At 45.2% G+C, this 25,546-nt stretch overlaps 1 protein-coding gene across 3 annotated transcripts in view; it reads left to right on the top strand.

Moving 5' to 3' along the window:
* The window catches only part of NSMCE1 (NSE1 component of SMC5/6 complex), a 133,486-nt gene that overhangs the window by 58,754 nt on the left and 49,186 nt on the right, over positions 1–25,546 (top strand). For all 3 annotated transcript variants that reach the window (XM_086940591.1, XM_086940593.1, XM_086940592.1), the window contains exon 5: positions 19,200–19,346. In XM_086940591.1, the coding sequence (XP_086796717.1) occupies positions 19,200–19,346 (147 nt within the window). The remainder of the gene's footprint in view (positions 1–19,199; positions 19,347–25,546) is intronic.

A 25,546-nucleotide genomic window follows, 5' to 3' on the forward strand; every position in this document is an offset into this window, starting at 1 on the left:
TGATTATGAATTGCGTTTTTAGTTCGTATAACAGATTTTAATAGATTTTTAATGTTTCTGTATATGTATAGCATACTTTTATGATTTTAAATAATCGAATAAAGTGGTTTTTGACTTTGACTTTTGGTATTCTGTTCATAGGGTTTGTTTGTGTGTGTGTGTTTTATATTGTACTCATGGGACTTACTTGTGCAAATGATTACTTCACTTTTACTTTGTTACCGGATTCCTTATTCAGTTGACATGGGCAGTTTGTAGGTCTGCAGACCTCATATCATTAATTGTTCCGAAAATTAAAATAAGCACAGAAAGGGAGTAGGCTTCCTGTCGGCCCCCTTCCACCGTTGGCTTTTGTGCATTTTCCATTATTTGTCACTGCTTTGATGTGCTTTCCATTGAGGACAAGGCATTTTGTAGACAGCGACGTTGTTCCATGTGTCTCCCTTCTAGGTCTTGAGGATAGGTATTTAATAGCCATTTAGACTGCTAAAGTCGCCTGACTTGAATCCTGTAATTGAGAGCAATACTTTAAAAAATATTTTTATTATATACTTTGTTGAGATTTTTATTGCTGCCTTGTTTTATTCTTTATAAATGGATGATGTTTGAATGCCTTAGCCTGTTTTAAATACATCGTTCTATTTACTAACTACCCTTGTGCGTTCATTTGTTTTACTTTGCTGTCATGGTGAAACGTTGTAGGAGTTAAAGATTTTTGTTCACTGTATTTACGTACACACACTTAGACTATACTAAAGTTGCAATTAAAATATTTGCCCTTTGTCAGAAGTGTTTTCTATGCATTAGTTTGCTGTAGTACCATTCACCACTTCACTTGGAAGGCAAACTCAAACGTCATCTTCTGACTCCTTTTTAACAACACACATCATGCAGCATACAAAATACAATCTTGAAAAGAGGCTTACAGTCATCCCTTTAACCATTGGATGGTCTGCCATACCGAATCCACAATACTTACCTAACTCACCTTTCTTACAAACGAACCTACCTACAATACAGCTTCCTTATTACCCATCCCATACCTGAACGACTTACCATCTCTAAGCTAACTCTGCAGTGCATTTATCCAATTCCTACCCCAAAGTGGCGGCTTAAGAAAAGAAGGGCAAGTTATGTTTAATTTGACATTGAAAAAGCAATAAGACTCTACTGTAATACATTTGAAATGTTTTTTTGCAACAGCTATATACTGGTAATTTTAAGCCTCAACATTTTTCAAAAGCTATCTATTTGCACAATCCCAAATTAACCTTCAGGCAACATGTATCATCGAGAATTCAGGCACCAAGCATAATACTCAACAAACCTTTTGCAGTGCGTGTTACAATAAAATATTACTAACAACAAATAAACTCTCACAACTACTCTCTACTCTCAACATTAACACTAAACACATTGAAGTACTATTCTGTCAACTTCCACGCTTAGTAACCCTTCATCCCTACTTTAAAAAATAACCATAACATTTTAAAAAGCTGTCACATTTCTTGCAGCTCTCTTCCACTTTTCTCCTGCTCTACTAACTTATTATTGTTTTTAAAATTTCAAGATTTGCATATTAAATTAAGCAAATGAATACCTAAGTATGATTTAACTAGAACATTACAACTTGATTGGCTTACAGTGCTTTTTAAAAGTCTTATAATTTTAATTTCTCATGTATAGTGTAATATAGTTAGTACAGATATGTATCTATCTCAATTTTAATATATTTTCTAACTAAATAAAAGCATATCACAGGAAACTTATGTTAATATTTATTCAACAAATCTAACGTTTGCTACATTCTACTATAAAGCAAAGCAAACCTTTGATACTTCCAATGTTTGTTTGACTTTACATTTATAGATGAACACAGTCCTGGGCACACATGTATGATCATAGGTTTTGGTACATTTGTAGATATCTCGCAGGAGTAAGTCGGAGGCTCTCTGACTTACTCCTGCGAGAGACAAGCAACGACCTGGACCCTGGAACATCAGGCTCCATTCTACTACGGATGAACCCGCCCGTATTTTCCCATTTATTTTACTACACCTTACTACCAGACGGCCATACTGGCCCACGAGAACCCACGTACCGGGTTGGAAGTATCACCGGTCTCTAAACTCTTACTACCAGCGCTACAAGCCCTGAAGAGTCACAGGCATTGACCTGCTGACGAAACATGTGTCGGCTGGCGTTGTTGTTTTTTTACATGAAAACCCTCATAAAATGCATCCCTATAAGAAACCACCGGTGCCGACCACTTCATTATCTACAAATGTACCACAACTTATGATCACACATGTGTGCCCAGGACTGTGTTAATTTGTATTGAGTTAAGAGCTTTTGCTCTTTCTCCTGTTTCAGGGGTTTTGGGTCTACCTCTGACTTGGCAGCACTACATGCTCCTATTCCCCGCATGTCCACATCGGACAAGGTTACCTGTATTGAGCGCCATTTTCCTGCTACCACTAAACCCATCTCAGAAATTACATTTATAGATGTCGGCTCCAGATAGTTTTGGCTCTGTGCAGGCGGGCCTATTATTTCCAATACTTAACATATACTTAATTTTGTCTCAGATACTTGCTCAGGATAAGGTGGTTTTGTTGTCTTTCTCAGTTGTCTGCTCCCTGGCTGCCGAGTTTTGAAATTGCCTTTATCTGACATTTCCATTGTTTCACTGCTTATGAGTGACCTTTAAAGGTCAAATGTGACACTTTCTCCCTCGTAAAACGAAGCAATGAAGTGCATGGAATCAATCAATGGAAAAATAAGATAAATTACCCCTTTGGAGCGATGAGAAGCTCTAAAAATACCTTGAAACTGCTACAAACCCCTGAAATGCAAAGTTAACACTAGTGTCATGTGTGAATATTGTGCTTTCTGCAGTATATGTGAACTTAGCTTAGAGCATGTGTGTGCTACTGGCACGGTGAAAGACAGGGCATCGCAACCAGATGGGTGCTCGCCTACCGGTGCAGAGGGGAAAGGAGGGACTTTAGTTATAACAACACAGCTGTGAGATCATAAAATGTTATTCTGTGGTAATATTAGTGCTCCAGTGCCATAGTACTATTATGGTGTCGAGAGCAAATGCTACACCAGGCGCTATGATCTACAAACACTTGCACAAACCAGTAAGAAACAAAGGATGAAATGCGCAGGTTCGAGGCATGTGGGCTGCTGAATTCATATCTGTGCATAGATCGCCACCTAGTGTTGGGTCCGGATGATTGCACATTGTTGTCCTGGAAGAGTCTTCGAAGTATCACGAGATAGGTGGCTCCTCCCCTGGACTACAGTGCGCATGGGCATCGCCTCCATCCCCAGATTGTTTTTTTCCGCCATTGGGTTCGGATGTGTTTCGGTTCCCTCTGTCGGAACCGATAGTTGTTCAACTTCTACTCGAGACCAAAAGGTCTTTAGGCTGGGCGTCGGTATAGTTGCGTTCGGGTTTCTTCTGACTCTCAGCCCCGATCTCTTGCTGCCCTTCCACGTGCCTTCGGCGCGGACGGGCCTACACTACACTCTTGCTATGGAGCGAACTCCGTTTAAGAAGTGCCCGGTGTGTAACTCTAAATACTCACACCTTGATGTGCACCCGGTGTGCAACACCTGCTTGTCGCCGGATCACCGCGAAGACGCCTGCATGGCGTGCTCGAAGTTCCGGAGCAAGAAGACTTTAAAGATTCGTCGAGCCCATAGGCTCCAGGCTCAGTTATCAGCTGCGGCGCCCCCACCAGACGACATTTTTCAAGAATCTGTCGAGGACGAGGACGACGTGCAAGGTTCGGACTCTAATCCCGCATCCGAAGGGGAGACCTACGACGCGGGTGAGGAGAACTTTGCCGAAGTCACCGACGAGGTAGGAGACGACGATCAAGCTTTTACCACGATGGGAGATAGCTCAGAGGAGGAGCATCCCCAGACAGACTCAGGGGTTAGCCCCCTTCATACGGCCCAGGTCGAGGGATCGCCTTCGGGCCTTACCCAAGATCTAACTATGAGTCCTACGTCCCCGCCTATGGGCCCGGTCACGGACATTTGTGAACCGTCGCTTACTTCGAAGAAACCGAAAGTGAAGCCGACTGGTCCCGCACCCTCGGATGCGAAACCGAAAGCGAAAGTTGAGATGGTCAAGAAGGTGCTGGAGGCGTCAACTTCCAAGAAATTCAAAATGGCCGACTCTAAGAGCCACGCCAAAATGGCCGACCCGAAGCCCTCGGGGTCGGTGCCGAAGGCGAAATCGTCCGACGCGGCCGCGTCGGCTTCGAAAGGGGCCGCGGACCCGAAGAAGGCTCCAAGGAAGCGGCAGGGCGACGACGCCCATGGCCATGGGGCATCGGCTCCGAAGAAGGTGGCTGCCGGCGATCAGGCTCTCGACGATGGGGGGTCGCTCGAACCTGTCAAGCCCTCTACGGCCTTAACGACGAAGGTAGCGGAGTCCCTGCAGCGGATCCGAAAGGTCAGTGTGGTTCCCGCTCAGGACGCTGTGGCGCCTAAGCTCCCGCCTAAGCCTGCGAAGGGGCAAACACCTATTCGTTTCACCCTACCACCCAAGACGGCGCCGAAGGCCTTCGCGTCGACACAGGGCGGACACTCGAAGGAGGTCCTAACGCCGAAGACTGCCTTGGTGGCATCAAAGCTTCGGCTCCAGCCGCTTGCTGAGGAAGAACGTCGTGAGGTAATCATCGACGCCAACACCGGAAAACTGTCTCTCCTCAAGAGGAAGATCACGACGGAGCCGGCGTTGGAGCATTTCAAGATCCCTCTCAAAAACAAAAGGGACTCTGCAGACTCTTCGACTCTTGTGGAACCTGTGTCCCCACAAGCCCTGGGCCTCTCGCCAACGCATTCCCCCGCAGGCGATGTGGACGACGAGGATGCCGAGTACACCTATCCGGCGTACTCGGATCCGGAGGAGGAGCGTACCCCTTGGTCAGCCGGAGGCGACACGGAGGACCCACAATCGGGTCAAGACACGCAACTCTTTGCGGCCAAGACGTCCCCGACGGAGGACTCGGCAGCCTTTAATTCTCTGATCGAGCGAGCTGCGGCTAACCACGACGTCGAGCTGCACTCGGGCCCGGTGGATGTGGACTTCTTGTTCGACACCTTCTCTGTGGCTGAGAAGACGGTCAAAACGCTGCCGATGCTCAAAGGTGTGCTTAAGCATGCCACGGAAGTCTTCAAGGAGCCCACACGGGCGCGTGTGGTCAACCCTCGAATAGACAGGAAATATAAGGCGGCGCCGACGGATCCTACCTATATCAGGGGACACTTGCCATTAGACTCCTTGGTTGTTTCCAACGCTCGGAAGAGGGTGAACTCTCAGACGACTGGTGACGCTCCTCCCCCAGACAAGGAGTCCAAGATCTTCGAGGCCTCAGGCAAACGGATTGCTGCACAGGCAGCTAATATCTGGCGAATTTCTAACACCCAAGCCCTGCTTGCACGTTATGATAGGGCCCATTATGACACCTTAGAGGCCATACTGCAACACTTACCTGACCAATACAAGGAGGCAGGGGAGATGCTGATTCAGGAAGGCAAACTAATTTCGAATGCATGCATCAAATGTGCACTAGACGTGGCAGAAACAGCCTCCAGGGCTATCAACACCAGTGTGTTGCTTAGACGCCATGCCTGGCTTCGAATTTCGGGGTTCAAGCCCGACATCCAAACTACGATACTGAATCAAATGGTGAATCCTGACCACCTGTTTGGACCGGAGGTGGATGCCACCCTGGAAAAAATGAAAAAAGATACGGAAACTGCCAAATCAATGGGGGCTTTACAAAGTCAGCAGTTTCGGAGTGGCTCCTTTCGCCGCTCAAACTCCAGAGGCACCACATGGGGGCAGGCATCCCAATCCACGCAGTATTACAAAAGTAACACCCAGACCCCGTACAATAACAAGGGTAGAGGCGGTTACAGAGGCAATAATGTCAAAGGCAGGGGACGTGGAAACAATAGCTCCAGGTCCACCACCACCAACAAGCAGTGACGTCTTGTCACTGCCCCCCGACCATACAACACCGGTTGGGGGGAGACTCCAGCAGTTCCTGCCGGCGTGGAAGAACATCACCACGGACAGGTGGGTGAGGTCCCTTATCCAGTACGGGTACTGTCTAGAGCTTACTTCCATTCCACCAGACATACCCCCAAGAAGCCGTCCTATGTCAGGCGAGCATTTGACCTTGTTGCAGCAGGAAGTTCTAGTTATGCTGCAAAAAGGGGCAATAGAGCTCGTTCCATTGCAAGAGCGGGGAACAGGGGTTTACTCCCTCTATTTCCTGATTCCCAAGAAGGACGGATCCCTCAGGCCTATCCTGGACCTCAGGCCCCTAAACTGGTACATACTCTCGGAGCACTTCCATATGCTCACGTTGCAGCAAGTGCTTCCCCTGCTTCAGCAGGGGGATTTTCTGGCTATGCTGGATCTGAAAGATGCCTATTTTCATATCCCCCTACATCCTTCCCACAGGAAGTATCTCAGATTCACGATCTTAGACCAGCATTACCAGTTCAAGGTCCTGCCGTTCGGGGTCACCACGGCACCGAGGGTATTTACGAAGTGCCTAGCGACTGTGGCGGCGCATCTCCGTCGCCAAAACGTCCACGTCTTTCCTTACCTGGACGACTGGCTCATTCAGGCAAGGACGGAACGACAGTGCGTAGACCATGTGTCACGCACCATTCATCTCCTGCACGATCTGGGTTTCTCACTGAACTACCCCAAGTCCCATCTCCAGCCCGCCCACGTGCGACAGTATCTGGGCGCGACAATCAACACTCTGGCGGCCACCGCGCAGCCGAATTCAGTGAGAATCGCCAGTATCCAGGCGCTGATCCAACGATTCAGACCCCAGCACTCGCTTCCAGCGAAAGTGTTCATGCAGTTGATAGGCATGATGGCCTCCTGCATCTCCATTGTCCCGCACGCGAGACTACATATGCGTCCGCTTCAGGAGTGCCTTGCACGTCAGTGGACTCAGGCTCATGGGCAACTGACAGACCTAGTGTTGGTGAGCGGTCGGGCATACAACTCTCTGCATTGGTGGAATCCACAAAACCTTTGCAAGGGCCGACCTTTCCAAGAGCCTGTGCCACAGATTATCCTGACAACGGACGCCTCTCTCCAGGGATGGGGAGCGCATGTGCTCCAATACACGGTGCAGGGACTATGGACACTACAGCAAAGGAAGATGCACATCAATGTGTTGGAACTGATGGCAATCTTCATGGCCTTGAAGGCGTTCAAAGTACATCTGTGCAACAAAGTTGTGTTGATCCGGACGGACAACATGACAGCCATGTACTACATTCAGAAGCAGGGAGGCACACACTCTCCGCAGCTGTCTCATCTGGCTCAGAGCATGTGGAAGTGGGCCATTCAGAGGAACATCTTCCTCATGGCAGAGCATCTCCCGGGCAAGGACAATCAAATGGTGGATCTGCTCAGCAGGCACAGCCATCAGATGCACGAGTGGGAGATACATCCATCAGTACTCCAACCGTACTTCCAAAGGTGGGGTCATCCAGAGATAGACCTATTTGCCACAAAGGAGAACGCAAAATGCCAAAGCTTCGCCGCCAGGTTCCCACACCCGCAATCACAGGGCAATGCGATGTGGATGAACTGGTCAGGCAGATTTGCGTACGCTTTTCCCCCAGCACCTCTGATACCGCTGGTGGCACGCAAGCTCAGGCAGCACTCGATGACGCTCATCCTGGTTGCTCCAACGTGGGCTCGCCAACCATGGTACACCACGTTTCTGGAACTCTCCGTGGTACCGCATCAAAGGCTTCATCTCACCCCCAGCCTTCTGACGCAGAGCCATGGCGACATTCAGCACCCAGATCCGCAACAGCTCAACCTGGCGATCTGGCTCCTGAAGTCCTAGAATTTGGCTACCTCAATCTTCCTCCCGATTGCATGGACATCATTCGGGAGGCAAGGAAGCCCACTACTAGAGCGTGTTATGCGGTTAAATGGAAGAGGTTTGTCATCTACTGTGCTAACCACAATATTGACCCGCTAGATGCTTCCATTCAGAATATCATCTGTTATCTTTTCCATCTGTATCAATGCCGTCTAGCGTACTATTCCATCCGCATTCACCTGTCTGCTATGGCAGCATACCTCCAGAATAGGCAGCACCTGTCACTCTTTAAGGTCCCTGCTATCAAGGCTTTTCTGGAAGGACTCAAAAGGGTCATTCCACCAAGGACCCCACCAGCTCCAGAATGGAACCTCAATGTGGTTCTTACGAGGCTGATGGGTCCTTCCTTTGAGCCACTGCACTCTTGTGAGCTTCAGTTTCTGACTTGGAAGGTTGCTTTCTTAGTAGCGATTACATCGCTACGGAGGGTTAGCGAGTTGCAGGCGCTTACCATCCAAGAACCTTTCTTCCAGGTACATGCTAATAGGGTGGTGCTCCGCACTAACCCTAAATTCCTACCCAAGGTGGTATCACAATTCCACATGAACCAGACAATCGAATTGCCGGTGTTTTTCCAAAACCCAGAGACACTGGCGGAGCGCATGCTCCACACCCTTGATGTTAAGAGGGCCTTGATGTATTATGTAGACAGGACAAAAGATTTCCGCAAAACCAAACAACTTTTTGTTGCTTTTGCCACTCACCACAAGGGAAACGCAATCTCCAAAGCGGGGATTGCTAGGTGGATAGTAAAGTGCATTCAGATATGTTACGCTAAAGCTAAGCGCACTCTCACTATCCCACCGAGGGCCCACTCCACCAGGAAGTTGGGGGCCTCTATGGCTTTCCTAGGTAACATTCCCTTAGAAGATATCTGTAGAGCAGCCACATGGTCTACCACACATACTTTCACTAAACACTACTGTGTAGACGTACATTCCAAACAGCAGGCAGCTGTTGGTCAGGCTGTTCTGAAAACGCTTTTTCAGACTGCTGCAGCTGGCACGGGCGGCCGCCGTTAATGGAGGGACTGCTATGTATTCTATGCACAGATATGAATTCAGCAGCCCACATGCCTCGAACTGCAAATGCTACTTACCAGTATGCATCTGTTCTTGGCATGTAGGGCTGCTGACATTCATATCGCCCACCCTCCTCCCCGGCGCCTGTAGCAGCTGCAGAATTCATTCATATGCATACATATGCTCATAGCATGGTCATCACTCACATTCTTCACTCCATCTCCGCCAATGGCTAAAAACAATCTGGGGATGGAGGCGATGCCCATGCGCACTGTAGTCCAGGGGAGGAGCCACCTATCTCGTGATACTTCGAAGACTCTTCCAGGACAACAATGTGCAATCATCCGGACCCAACACTAGGTGGCGATCTATGCACAGATATGAATGTCAGCAGCCCTACATGCCAAGAACAGATGCATACTGGTAAGTAGCATTTGCATTAACCCTTCCGGCACACATTTGACATGCACGTTGCACACCGATGCCTGCAGCTTATGCATTAAGTTAATGAGCAATGCTACTATGTTTAGAACCAACAGGTTGCATGCACATCCATGTGGCCGCACATGAACCCATGTAGCTATTGATTTAGGATATGAACTTGTAGCGTTCAGAAAATATGCACAACTATTTGCCCCCAGCGCCTTGACACCCTCTGGTAATTATTCGCGCTTTACAAATACTGGCATTTTTTTTTTTTTTTATTTCTCTCCGCTTTACACAGATTCAAGCCTGTGAGGGGAGGTGCAGCAGATACATCAATTAACCAACCCTGCTCTCATATTAAGATCGTAACCCGGATGTGCCCTGCAAGATGCACACAAATCCCTGCAGCAAGCGCATAAATCCACTAAGCTATTTTGCCACTATTCAAATCTGTACCTCGTCTTGTACACACACAAGTCGTTGCATCAGGCGCCCCAACCACCCCGCTGTCTTTCTCAGGTTCAAACTGACGCACAAACAGAACTGCTCTTTCACCAAGGCCTGTGGCCCGCCGTGCCCTGTAAGATGTGCACACATTTATGTAGAGGCACACACATCCTCTGAGCTGCAGTCACAGACATCGCGGACATATGTCTGGACCCTTCTTAAGATCCACTGAGCAGTATGTCGTGCACATATACCGTTCCCAGTAGTTTGCTCCTCTGGTAGCATTTGCCGCTGCCCAGGAAAAGTGATTTTTTTTATGATGCTCTTTATTTTTAACCTTGCATCTTATGACCGTCCCTCAGAACCTGCACCAAATCCTTCCCACAGGCGAACCCTTGCTGCGAATAGTTTACTTGTAGATTGACACAGGACCAGGCCATGCCCTCTACTCAACTGCCCGTGAGGTTTGTATGCTGAGGTAGTAAATAACACCACTATGTGTGACCATCAGACCGCTAAGAAAAGAGCCTTGTCTCAGGCGACAGGGACTGTTCCTCCCCCAGATAAGGCGAGTAAGAAGTTTGATGCTGCTGGCGAGTCGGTGACTGTGGAGGATCTCCAGTTTGGTCCGACTGTTCTCCAGATATGACTGCCATCACTGGGAAGACCCAGATCTAGTCACTTGTCTCCCTGAATCCCTTTACTAGACGCACCAGGAACTGGTGGCAGAAGGCAAAATCATTTCCAAAACCAGGTATTCATTGGACTCTTCTGATGCAGTTTCATGGGAGCTGAGCTCCAGTATCCTGATGCCGCGGGCTAGCTGCCTTAGAGTCTCCAGTGGCCAATGGTGCTACAGCATCTCCTGAATATTTTCTTTAAGGGTGGCATTTGTTAGGCTTGCAGGCAAATCCATGCTTGATAAGATCAAGCAAGACAAAGATATTGCCAAGGGAATGGACATCCTAAAGACCCCCAACTCCCAGGTCCGCTTTCCAAAAGCAGCAGGAGAGCGTCTTGGCTGTGTCACCCTCTTTGGTCTCCGTCCTCCCAACCAGGCCCTGAGAACTGCCTTCAAAAGGCAAAATAGTTTGCAGACTTCATGGGATGTTCAGATCTCGTTGCTAAGTCTTCCAAGGACTCAGACTTGTGAGATAGGACGTGGACTCAGCACGCTTTATTCTTAGTCGAGGTCAGTATATAGGGTCCCTTGTGTTTGTAGTCTGCTTTGAGCATCTTCCCGGCGGTTTGGGGGGTGGGGAGGGTCATTTTGTGTTATGTGTTTTACTGTGTAATATACATCGGCAGTGGCCACTCTGTAGTTATGGTTCAGCTGCACTTTCCATTTGAAAGGGATTTTTTTTTATTTGTTTAAAACGTTTGTCCCAGGGAAAGATTTGCGTGAGCCTTGCCAGCCTAGTAGCTCAGACTGCTAAGGTTTCTGGAGATCCATCACTGGGGAAAAATGGCAGCCAGACATGTTTTTTTGATTGCCTAGATTCCAAATCAGCTTAACTTTTAGGCTAATAGATTTAATTTTTTGGCCCAATTCTGAGCTATGCAGCTTCAGTGAATACGTTCGCTCCCTAAATACATGAAGGTACAGAGTGGTTACCGGATCACAAGATCTGTTGGAGAAATTAAGAATTGTTACTGAAATTAAGAATTGTTACTCCACTATGCAAAAGGTCCACAACAATGTTATCTGTTTGCCTATGCCAGCCATCATTATTGAAACTAGAGAGTTATAAATGAGGGTAGCCAAATAGTTCTCGAACTGTCATCTTACTCCTGCCTAAAAATGTAGACTGAAACCTACAGTAGTAGAAAAACTATACATTAAGTGATATCATCATTACCTTGTGTCCACAGGTTAGTGTCCTAGTAACCATTGCTTCTTTATCTGTGAATAACAACATTTGGATCAAGACCGGCACTCAACTTTGGGGAATCCTCTTACATAAATAAGTTCTGTTTCCGAGTTCCATTACCTCATCATTTGTATGTGGCAAAAAATAACATTGCTGTGTGTGTTTTTGGTACACCCCTTTATTTATTGTAGTTTTCAGCAGTTTTACCTCCCCACACCCTTCCCCATCCTATTGTAGCACAGTTTCTGCTTTCCAAATGCTTACATCTGCTCATACATCGATGGGCATGCACACATTTATTTACTCTTTTTGTTAGAAGATAATAGAAAGAGGTTTGCAGTTGTATAAAAGTACCCTAAACCAACTCTCCACCTACTTTGACTCATTCCAAGCTCATAAAATTAGTGTGAGGGAATTGATGTAAGGAAATTATATGAATACACTTTATAGACACATATACACAAATATAAAATTCCAAACCCCAATACATGAATTTCAGGTAAGTGATAGTTTCAACCCTATGTCAGCAGTGAACCAGCCTAGGCTAATACACGAATGTGCTGAACAAGATAATTGTGAGTTCTGCAGAAATACCTAGGTCACAGTGTACATTAGTTTTAGAAAACGCACTTTAATGTTGCATGGTCAATTTAGCTGTACTGAAACACACAAATGAATTATAATTCTCTGAAAACACAAACTTGACAGGACATCAACAGTTAGTACAGACACAATAGAAAAGGCCACCACATTTCTATCTGTTACACAACAAGAGGCCGACAGTAGAAATTGTTTTTACACTAACCTGGATCATCGAGTACAAGGAGTTAACAAGAGTGGATTCTGCCTCAACGCAAGCCTGTTGAGAATATTTTAAAGTCCGAAAGGCTGGGCTGGGCCATTGACGTCAAACAAGAGATAACTTGCTGTGTAGAAGAATAAAAGTGTGTTTCTAAGATTAGCATACCCTTATTGTAAGAACTAAAAAAAACCTACAAGAGTGGGCTTCTGCTAAACATGGACACATACACAATTATGTGTTTTGGCAGTATCTTATCTGTCCAGCATGCTATTTGCGTCATGGAGGAATTTGTTACCCGTGTATATTTGTGGCTTTTGCAGTATATCTGCTACTATCTGTAATCCAGAACTTCAGACTTTGGTCTCTTTTTGAGACTAGCTGATTTTTCCAATTGATTAATTGATAAAACCCATATTGTTGTGTAAAATTGTTTTGTCTTACTTTATTAATAGATTTTCCCTCTAACAGATTGGGGAAAGATGACCTTCTTTCGAAATGCCACTTGCAAGTGTGCTTTTACTGCAACTAACACAGTTCTAGAAGTAGTACTTGATTCTCTCAGCTACTGGCACTGTGTTCAAGTAGTTAAAGTCAAAGCAAATGAGATAATTTCAGCTACAAGCCTTTAGCAAACATGCCAGAACATAAGATACATACTTGATGAGCATTTAAACAGTATTACCCCGAGAGAGTTCATTTAGATCTTTGGGAGAGTACACGTTAATAAATGACATGAAGAGAAACACTGTGGACTGTGACTATATATTAAGGGGTTCTGGGATTTGATCTATACACATCCACCGGTTGAGTGATAGCTCAGTGACAAGCCATATGTCTAGCTCTTCTGTCTCCAATGTTTTGTCAGTGGCATTTAGAAAAAAACAAAATATAAATATTCCAGATATATTAAGTAAACATAGTTAGGCAATTGCTCACAAGCTAAGTGATCGGGCCAAGAATTGCTCAGAGTTGCAAACAAGAAACAACTGAAAATCTCAAATAGAAAGAGGCAAGCCGTTTGTGAAAGGCGGAAGAAGCTCGCAGACTCGGTCATGATGGTATCTCCCAGGTTTAGCAATGGCTGGGAAATAGGGTGCAACTCTGTAGCAGTGGGAAGATAGTTCACAAACTCAGAAGTGGCCAATTCATAGTTTAGGAATGAGAGAATATGGCTTGTAGCCTTTGTAGGACTGGTTCACAATTTCGAAAATTTCTTTTGGAAAGGGGAACTCTCAGGCTCAAAGAGTGGGACAGTACTTTACTAACCCAGAAAATGGTTACTTACAACATAATACATGTGGAAAAATCTTTGCACATATAGAGGAAATCAGAAAATGAAGAAGGAAGAGGATTGGGGTGTCTCTGTGCTTATGCTGAATAGAGCAGCATTTGATCCGTTTCCACTTGGGAATCTGGGCTAAAGACATGACCTACAAATAAGTTTTAAAGAGGGGTAAAAGGGAAAATACGGAGATGACCAAAGTGGACGAAAAATAGGCAGTTCATACAGTTATTAAGTAATAAGAAGGGGCCAAATAAAGCACTTTGGTAGTAGGAAGGAGAAGAGCCACTGGTGGTCAATGAAGTGATGCTCATCTGTCTTGGATGTCCAATCGACCAGTTGCAGAATGTTGGGCATATATGCATCTGACCATAAACAAATGGCTGAAAAAAGTTAGTATGTCCTTACAAGGCCATTCCTTAGGAATTCACCTGGGTGCGGGGGGGGGGGTGCGGCGAATTCTGAAGAAACCTTGGATTTCTATGCTGTATATTACCCATGTTCCTGGGTATACAGGTTGCACTTTATTTTCCTAACCTTATTAGTTAGAACAGGAAGCTGAATGTTTAGTGACTGGTTCTGGTTTAAGTGGGGATATCTGCATAGCATTCATGTACTTTAACACCTTCAGCGTGGCGCGAATTTTCGTGCTGTGCTGAAGGTTCTAATGAGCCAACGGGCTCATGACGAAACGGTTCTGTCATGAGCACAGGCCAACCAACGCTTATGACGGAACCGTTCCGTCATGAGCATCGAAGGGGTTAACACTGTTAACTTACTGGATGTTTTACTTCCGCCTTTATAAACATTATGAATGCCCATGATAAGGCCATGGGAAGCTAGAACATGATATCTCTTGAGCCTGTAAAGATATGTTCTTCATATGACTGTCCACAGTAGATGAAGCCCACTCAGCCATCTCACCAGAATGGCATGTCTAAACAACCTTGTTGTAAATATCAATAGGAACTAGTAGACACTTGGTAGTTCCTCTTGATATTTACTTTACTGATAGGGGGAAGTAAACCAGCACGCACCCTCCTTCCTTTCCTCTCTCCCATTGATATATACTAAACAGCCATGTTGCCAGAGCAATCGAACATTTGCTTAAATGCCCAAATCTCTTGGAAGCTTCAGACATGGGCTTCATCAATAAAGCTTGGCGAGTCATGGTTGCCTATTTTAAGTTCCTTTCCTACATTTGCTCTGGAAAATGTGTCTGGTATAAAACAGATTACATTTCTTGCATTCCTGCATGACACGTTTGAAATCCAGCACCATTCCTTGTTTGAGTTACGCCTGAAAAGATAGCTTGTCAATTGACGTTTTTGCTTGCACCTAACCCAAGTTCACCAACATTGTTACCTTTGGTTTGTCCTGGGGACTTAATGAACAAATGCTTAGGAAAGGACATCCTAAGGAGAGAATGTCCTATATTTAGTATTTGACTAACCTAGACCAATGGTCAGACTACACTACTGGCAACCTTAATTAGTCTGACTTCTAATTTTCCTTGCCACGATCCTCACAAATTGAAGCCAGCATCACTTTGTGACAGTATGCTTTATTCAATAATTTTTCTGGAAAAAAAAACCTATACTTTTCATTTTGTGACCTTGCGAAATGGACACTCTTCACTTTTTTACTTTTTCTTCCCCATAACTCTACACTTTCTGTTCTGCAAATCGCGTCTGTATCCTAAGGCCTAGCTCTGGGAAGGAAGATGTATGGGTCTTGGAGGTTGGCAAAAGTACTATAAAGAGGAAGACGGGCTCTGAGTAATGAGCATTATCAGCAAGCCATTGGACCATCCTGAGCTCACCAGTCTTCCTCGACACAAAATGAGGATACAGCAAGCAGAAGGATTCCTTCTCTGCTGCTGCATGCATATATTCAGGAACTCCAGAAGCTAGGACTGAATATACACTGAAACCCACACTCTGACCCTCTTTACTGAAAGATAGTGTATGAGCATCATAAAACCAAAGACGGTAGTGTTGGGCAAATGTTGCTGAAAGGTCCAAGTACAAACCCAGCATCCTTCCCCCAAAGAGACACTCGTACATGGGGCCAGGGAGGCTGGCACACCTTAAGCAGATATCTCACAGGAGCACCAATTACTTTCTCTACTGGATATACCTTAGCAGTTTCAGAAAGTAGCCACTGGCTTTTATTGGAAGTAGACATCTTACCTATCCCTGCTTGCTCCTATGTTACTCAAACAAGGCTCAGACTTCCTGAACGAATTTCTGTGAAGAATAATGTCCTATGAACATTGAGGGAATGTAAATTTCGTTCCTGATCTTAAGACAGGCCAAAGATTGAAAGTTTAATGCCCTCCATCTAATATGCTAATAAGAGACGGAGACGATGAACACTACTGTCTTCCTCTGAATATTCCTCAGAACACGCCCAGGAGACAGGGGATTGGATACAGGTATATTGAAGTTTCCTGCCAACCAGAAGTACAAAGCATCCGCCCACCATGCTGCTTCTCTGGAATTATGCATATGAGACTGGATGGTGTGATTGCAAGTGACAAAGAGATCCAACATGGCTAATGCCGAATGTCATTGATCTGCTAAAATATTGTCCTATTCAACCGATCTACTGTTGAGAACGCGAACACCCAGCTAAACGTAGGTTGTTCCTCTCTGAAATATGAGTAGCTCTTGCATGCACAAGAATTAACTCTGCTCGTGCACGGACCATGTATGCCTCATGAGCTACCTCTCCCCTCACTTCCTGAGGGGCTTAGTTGGCTAACTGGTTTTCTGTACTAGGGCACCCTGAAGCGTGAGGGAAGGGAGATTTTATGCAGGGCCCTGATAGCTGTGTCAAGCTGTCTTGGGATAGGATCATTGCGATACTACAGTTACAACCTACTTGCCCTGCCTTTCAGACGTGAATGCTCATGCTCTCATTGAGGGGACCTGCCGCTCAGCGAGTGTTCCATGTGACAGCATATGGTGTCCACAAGGCTCAGCAATGGGTAACTCTGAAATGGATGTTCCTCATCAATGCAAAGCGTCTGACTAGAGGCTTCTTATCAGTCGGGAAATTATCTTGTTTTGCTAGTGCAGTGGCAGACGTAACAGGCAGCAGTGATACCTCCGAGGCCACGGCCAGATTGACTGAGTCTCCGCTTGTTTGACTCACACAGCCAGCGCCCTAGGCCGCAGTTCTGTGCCAGCTGTATTATACATTGTACTATGCCATGTTACAATTTGTAAATAAACTGAGAGGCCAGTATGCAGGCTCAGTGGTCAGGTAGGTTAGGCCCTAAATACCCTACAGGGCAAGGTGCAGTGTATTTAAAAAGTTAGACATGCAATTTTAACTTTTACATGTCCTGGTAGTGAAAAACTCTTACATTAATATTCTACTACTTTAAGGTCTACCAAGCCCATAATATACCTTTAGTTAACTTATTACATTTATTAAGTGATAACTTTCAATTTGTAGCAGGCGAGAATGTAGAGTTTGGTGTCAAAAAATTGTAATTTAAAGCTTGTTTTAATGGTAAAGCTGTATTTCAAGTCATAAGTCTGAAAATGCCACTTTTAGTATGTTTTAGAAAGTTAGTATCCTGACTAGGTGTAGCTGGCAGTTGGTTTTTATATATTGCTCCCAGATAGTGAAACAAAGGGCTATAACTGTTAGCAGAATGGGACATCTCTGATTTGATGAGTGGAAGGAGCTGTCACCTACCACATTTGCACATCACAAAGGTTCTGCCTGAGCATCCTCAAAAAGGGGTTGACACTAGTCTGTTGTGGATCCATTCAATATGGGGCCAGACTGGAAGGCAGGAAAATCCAAGCACCTCTGGTGGTGGAATCCTCTAGGACTTTCTCCTACTTCAAAATGGGCACCAGGTATAAATATTGGACCTTCAGAGCCAACTCTTCAGTACACCTCTGGACCTGTGGAAGTACTGAAGAACTGCTGTGCAAGCAGGACTGGTTCTCTGTTACTCTGTTGACATGCTTCCTGAGTGAGAAGGACTGGACCTGTATCTTGAACCCGGGACCACCAGAGTTACTCCAAGGGCTAGTTGTCTGGCCTCTTGAACAGAAGCCTTAGGGAACCACATTGATCCCTGCACCTGGACCTGCTGGCTCAGAGTGGTGCCCCCCCAAATGGTGCCACCCCAGTCCTGGACCCTTGGAAGTGTGGCCAGAATGTGCTCTTCCAGGCCAGCTGTTGTCCCCATCTGAATCAAAGCAATGTGAAGCCCTGCACAGCCTCACTGCAAAGCCGCCAGCCTCATCTGAATAGACGCTGAGCGACTTAAAGCCCCCCAACTGCACAGTTGCCAGCCTCATTAGAACTGATGCACAGCCCCTGCCAAGCTACACATCACAACTCACCGACACAGAGGCTTGCCATACAGCTTCATCCTAACCAACACCGGACAACAAGAAGCCCCACAAAGCAATGACGCGCAGCACGTGCTCCAAGATTTAAGGTACTTTGTTCAGCGAGCTTAACTTGTGTCCAAGTCGCAGACCCGCGATTCATGGTGGTTGGCCTTAATTTGCGACTTTAACCCAGTCATGCACGACCATATAACCATAGTTGGCACTTTGTGCTTTTATGCACGATTACTCTTAAATCTTTAAAATTTCCCCCGGTTATACTTATTGTCATTTTGGTCTTAAATAATTTATTAAATTGTACTCTTATTTTTCTAAATTGGTGTTTTTTTTTCTTGTGCTGTGTTTTCACTTCATTGCTGTTTAAAGTGCGGCATGTCATCTGTGAGTCAGGAATCTTGATTCCTATTTCTTCCCTCCGGGCACCTAAAGTGATGTCGTATGCTAGAGTGGAGAATGGGCATGGACCTGTCTTCCCAGTTGCATAGCTTATCACAGCATGATGGTGCCATCCTGTTCTTCTCTGCCCTGGTTCTGAAGCGAGTCGTAACTAGGCTCACCTACCCTCCACACGCAGCGAGGTCCACAGGTTAACAAATATATAAATGTAAGGCAATACACACATAATTACGTACACAAATCTATCAACCTTAAGGAGTAGGTACAGTCTTTGTTTATCAGTACATTTAATTTGCCACCAAAAAAAGATAGTTTCAGTCAATTCCTTTCCACAATTTAGGTCTGCGTTAGAAGTGCAATGTAAAGTACTTGGATAATTTCCAAATGAAAGTGCCTCAAATATTAACAGATGATCTCCCACTTTTTGCACATACCCAAGTCTTAATATACATGCTGTATTGTATTCTGGTCTGTTGTTTACTGAGAAGCCAAATGTTATTTGTGACCGCACCAAACCCGGCTTGGTGAAGACTAAGGTACTTACCTGTAATACCTCTCATATCAGCATTTTTTTGTATTTCAAAAAACCTCATGCTTTCATGTTTTGTATTTTTAGATGGACCTAATAATCATGTCCGACAACGGCTTGGTTTCTTCTACGAACGTTTTGAATTTAACTGACCAACTGCAGACAAAGAAAATGAAGAAAAAGGAAGCAGAGCAAGTCCTCCAGAGCTTTGTGCAAGATAAATGGCTCATTGAAGTGAGTGCCATATTGCAGTACCTTCCCTTTTGTTTTGATTTTAGGTCTTGGCTATATAGCGCATGCGCTGTCTCGAAGAAACGTATAGTGTTCTCTGTGGTCTTCATCGTCGCTCTCAAATCCTTTGTCCCCATTTGTCTATGGCATGAATGTATCATGCCTCTCCTGTGCTTGGCCCTCCCTCCAAAGCATGGACCAAGTACATGTAAACATCCACTGATCCTATTTTCGGAACTAATTTTTTTCTTTATCATGAAGCACTCCATACAGTGCTCGTTTCTTCAGTTCACTCGTTCGGTCCTCTTATCTTTTTTTTCAAATGCAGTTTTATATAGCGCGAACAACTTCCGAATCTATTATTAAAGTCCTTTACACAAGAACACGTTTGTTTTTGTGGGAACAGGAAGATAAAATGATTTGCCCCAAATCACAGTATGTTGTGCTGACTCTGAAACAGCGCTTTATGTGAGCGACAGTTATCTTACATAAGGACACATTTGTTTTTGTAGGAACATAAGTGATTTGTCCAAGATCACAGGATATTGTGGCAACACCTTGGCTTAAAGCCTGTTTCCCAGCTCCATAGTCAGCAGCTCTGGCCCAACGCCGCATTCTCTCCCCCCGGCCTGATCCTCTTTTCACTTTTTAAAAAACGTGTAAAAATGATCACTTTGAGGGAGTACGTCTGTGTTGAGCTATAATGTGCAGTATTAATAACAAAGTTTCCATATGTTAAAGAAAATACGCTCTTCGAGTATTTTATAAACCCTATTCTATTTTACGTGATGTGTGTTGGATGATCTACATTGCAAACTCTTTCAAAGGTTTGCACGGGCTGTTGGCTCACCCATTTCAAACCATGGTATCTAGAACTCCCGCTGTTTAGAGCCCCTATCTCTGCAGCCATTAGCCCCTGGAGGTAAACCGCGTTCATGTTGAAACTTTTTTCACGCATGGAATCACAACGCTACGACTGCGTTATGATTCCGCATACCACTACTCTGCAAGTCGGAATCCATGCGGGGAAAAAGACTGCGGGACAAAGCAATATATTCGCCCCTGGAGCTACTCAGGAGCCAGGAATTGGGTTTTGGCAAACATCATTAACTTCAACACAGAGCATTACTATGCAAGAATTTGAGGAATACTTTTCCATCTGGATATATTTAGTATAAGCAGGCAGCGAAGGCGCTGGTTGGTCTTGGCTGATGGCATTTGATACAAGTCTAATTTATTTAATTTTTTGGAATATCAAATCAGCTGGATTGCGTGATGTATAAAGTGTTGACACTGAACTGGTTAATCCAAGCCACCACCTTCCCTAGATGGGCTGCTCTAAGTGTTGCCAAGCAACACCTGTGCCTGTTTTTGTGAAACCTTACACTCTGAAGTTTTGGGCTTTGTGTGAGCTTCTGTAAAGCGCTGTGGTAGCTTCGGAACACTAAAATATGAGCCATGAGAAGCAGACGTATGGATCCTATCTTGTCCCATCTCCGTTCTTTGAAAGCTGCTGTTTGAGACTCTCCTCCCATTGTCGTCTTACTCCCTCCTGCACCCCTTCGTCTGCTTGCCCCATACCTCTCCCACCATCATGGGGTGTTTGCTCCTTTCCTCCTGCTGCCCTTCGTCTTGTTTAAACCGGCAATTATGTTTTTCCCTAATTGTCAGCCAACTGTGGTGACGCAGTACCAGTTTTGTTGTCATAATCTACTGCATGAACTTCCGTCTGTGAAAACATATTTCGACATTACCTCCGTCCGAACATGTGCCTCTTCCCTGTTGTCACATTTTTGGTATGGGTTATAGGCGAAAGGCATGCAGTCAACAAAAATACGCCATAATTGTTGTCCAGCATTCTCTGTAAAGCCAAGTTTACGATCACAAGACTGGCATTGAGGGTTCTTCTGCGGCAAGTGGCACTGAGCCTCTCCTCAACAAGAAAGAAAACTCCCACGCTTTTCCCAACAAACCTTTACATCAGTCTGCACCTGTACAGCTCGGCACTCTCCCCCTTTTTCAGAACAGTGTCACAGTAGATTAAATGATGCTGGCGCCGTCATTGTGCAGCACACCATTCTACATCTGGTCTGGCTATTCTGCAAAATGGTATGAAAGTGTGTATTGGAATTTTTAAAAATGCTCAAACATTTTTGGGGAAAAGAGACCGTAGCAAGCGTAAACGATTTGGACACCTATAGTGAATTTTATGGGATTTATAGCCTCTTTAAATGGTTTTCAACTTCACATAATTAAACGCTACTCAATATCACATAAATACACCCCACATAAATCCACTCTATGCCACATAGCAACAATCCACATAAAAACACTCTACACTATGCCACATAATTCCCCTCAACATAATTTCACTCGGCGCCACACAGTTCCATTCCACACAATTCAACCTCACACATTTCCATTCAACACCACATAATTCCACAACAAACCACACAATTCTACTCCACAACTCAATTCCACTACACTCCATATATATCCAATCCACACCACAGTTCCACATCCTGCCACAAAATTCAACACTATACCACATAATTCTACTCCACTACATGCCGTTCCCCAACACAAACTACCACTCCACATAATTATGCTCCATTTCACCTATTACCACTCCACATAATTCCAATACACTCAACACCACAGAATTACTATCCACATATTTGCACTGCACACCATGCCACACAATTTCACAACCAACAATTCCAATCCAAGCCACATAATTCCACTTCACACCACATACATTCACTCCATAACACATGGCTAAAAGACATTGTCATGGACAACGCCAATAGCTCTCGAATTACCGAGACCTATTGGCTTTGCCAATGCTTGTGGTGTTTGCGGAAGGTGTCAGGCTGAGACTATCGGAAACAGCAGCTCTTCATTTACAAACTGGGGGTCAAAGCACAGGAAGCAGAAGAGGAGGTTATTGTTTCCTGTCAGCTGCATGTATTGACTGAAATCGCACACAGCACAGAAGGTCCAATTGTCTGAGACCCAGGAGGCTGTCTGGGTCTACCATTATTTTCTAGCTGTTTAGCAGTATATGGTGGTTTTTAGATCGAACCTAGCGCATCGCGCATGCGCTTCCCTAGGAGAGGGCCTCTTGGATTCACTCCATAAACTTGTGCGTGTCCCACGGCCTCCAGCTTGCGGGAGCTAGAAGGTGTGCACATGGTGCAATCTGTTCTGGATCATGTTTCCTTTCACAGCTGCTTTACATTGCTCCTGCCAGGTGGTGGCTCCAGGCAGGGTTTTGTTTTGCGTCCATGTCGTAGCCTAAGTGAACCTCCCTACTCTGTAGGGTTAAGGGGTGGCTTCTGTCCGGTCCAAAGCTCTTCGGCTCAGCTTCGGCATACTCTGACAGCGTCGGTTTGTCCGGAATGACCCCTGCCCATCGCCTGCGGGTCCAGGGGAGGCCACCTCCTGCTCTGACTCGAGCATTGGAACCTTGTAGTATTCTCAATAAAACGTTTTACATTCATGCAGAAGTGTAAAAAATACAACATAGTAAGATTCATTTTAAACATCAAATAGCTTTAAAAAATCATTGAAAAGACAAACCTAGAACAGTTACTGACTTTAATTTATGTTAAAATATCACAGCTGCTTTGAGAATAACAACCAGCCTGCTCTGTGTGTTCGCCTGCACAGGACTTTTGGAAGCTCTGTCTGCGGCAGCTTTGGACGTCCATAACTGAGCCCCTGTAACAGGTCAGCTTGTGTTTGGGGTTCAGTGGCGGTTTGGGAGGTGTTATCTGCTCTTGGGGTGAGTCTGGGCCCTTAGAGGCAGGTGTGTCTGCGACGAGGCTCGGGTAGAGATTAGTGGAACTGAGGGGGCGGGGTGTGTTTCAATATGTAGGTGCTGTCATGCTCCTAGAAGCCGCTGTGCACCGTGCGTCCTGCCCTCTCAGGATTGAGCCCAGTAAGATAATTCGGTGAGTCAGTGCACCTGTGAGTGGTAGTTCTAAACCCAGTAGGGCCGACCCAGACTTTCATCTCCCAAAGGTAATCAGAAGCTGGAAGGTCGCGGTTGGAGTTCTTTTTATGCGTTCCTTAAGTTGGAAAAGTCAAACAAAAACGTCCTCCGTTGTGATGTGCCTAGAAATACATTCCTTGAAGGAACCTCCTTCAGGATGCATCAGGGCAGTGTGGGTTCCTACATCCACCAAGCACGAAAATACGAACTTCATCGCCAGCGAGGTTAATGTGCTTCAAAGCAGCCCAACTGCGTCCCACGGACAACCCCAGAAGTGGACGAAACGTGTTGGTGATTGTTGAGCACCTTTGAAAGAAACCCACCTTGGCAGTGACTTTGGGGCATATCATCAAGGACAGGCGATACATTATCGCCGCTTTTACCGGCAGGAAACTGCCGATAAAGCGGCGATAATGGCCTTGATAATATGCTCTATGAATTCCAATCGAAACCCATGTTAGATGTGAACACATCTAACATGGGCTTCGATTGGTCTTCGATCCTGCCGATAAAAGCGGCGATAATGCATCGCCTGTCCTTGATAATATGCCCCTTTGTTCCTTCTAAAGGATGCTTGGACGGCAAAAAGGCCTTAGAAAATGAGTCTGATCTCGGGGGGAGCCAGTTACAGTGACCTTTGCCCCCAGAGAGAGGGTGAACAGGTTGGTAGCCTGAACCTCCCCTTGCAGACTCCCGACCTTAAGGCTGGCCCTCTTGAAGATCATTCTGCGTTGCCCGGAGGAGGCCAGTGCAGGGACCTTTTTTGCGTGCGAGATGTAGTCTCATATGCGATGGCTGTGGAATTCTAAACCACTGCAGTTTAATATCAGTCCATACATAGCTGCATTTATGTATTGAAATATATACGTTTAATCGGGTTTAAAAACATACTGCTTTGCCTTTTTTTTATCTATTCAAAATGTAATCAACTATCCATATTTCACAATTGATTACATAATCAACAAGAAGGAGGGACTTAAGGGATTTTTATAGAGGTCCAGCATACATGCCCTGTCAAGCAGTGGAGAAAAGGGTATGCAGTTCCTCGGGTAGGATAGAGAGAGAAAAGAAGAAACAAAACAGAACCGGCTTCTCACAAGATTAGTCAGACTCGCAAAAGAAGAGGAAGGGCAATCCTCTCGTCGGAGCTAGGGTACTCACACACCCAGCAATCTAGGTGTCATGCTTAATCATATGGACCTGCTCCTCGTCAGGTCGGCGCTGCAATACCTGACGGACACCCATTAAAGGGTTCTTTAGGGGAGATCTTTTGTTCCTGGCTGTATGGTGCAGTGCGTGTGAGGGGCCTAGTTGTGTAGATATAGGTAAATGAAGGTGGTTTAAAACAGGTTGGATAGTCCAAAATAGGATTATTATTCACACTGGCTAACCACCTGATTAAAAACAAAATAAGAGTGGCAGCTTGCTGATGTAAGTGTTCAGTTCAGCTATGCTCAACTCTGACGGTCTAAGTGTGTCTTTTCTCTCTCTATCCTACCCGAGGAACTGCATACCCTTTTCTCCCACAATTGATTTCATAAATGCAGTTCTAAAACAATATGAATTATACTTTCGTTTGAAACATTTACAAGTGGGAATCACCTTTTAATGGTTTTTTATCCCCCCGCATTTTTGTGGCAGTTTTGGATGAATTGTGCAGCAGAAAACGAAAATTGTTTGGCAAATGCAGGGATCGGTCAGTGGTATTTTTTTTAACAAACTAGCTATTTTATTGATATCGTTCGGCCCTGCTGCGAGTAGGAAAATATTATTTTGGTACAACTGCCTCGCAAATGTTTGCGATAGTTAACGTCAGTTTCCTCATTATGGGCCATATGAATGAACACATTTTCCCATAGACACAGAATGGGTAAAACCCTTTGATACATCTGGCCCTAATTCTCGAATGGCCTCGCAGTCCAAATAACCTTTGTAAAAAAAATAATCAAGAAAAGCGTATAACAATATTAAATGTTAATACTTAACCTAAGATTAGAGTCCAGATTAGTAATGTTTCATTTGCATAAATGAACTCGTCATTGAATTTTAAGAATGTTTGGGCGTGTCTAGATGAGAAAAGACAGAAACCGAAAGAGCCTTCCTGGTCGCCTCCTCCGAGAGGAGAGGACCCCTGGCGGGCTGCTGGCTCATGGGGGTGGGTGGGTGCTGGGGTGGGGTTTAGGTCCACTTCAAGATGTCATCTTTC

Source organism: Lissotriton vulgaris, chromosome 10 (assembly GCF_964263255.1).
Source record: "Lissotriton vulgaris chromosome 10, aLisVul1.2, whole genome shotgun sequence".
Lineage (NCBI taxonomy): Eukaryota > Metazoa > Chordata > Amphibia > Caudata > Salamandridae > Lissotriton > Lissotriton vulgaris.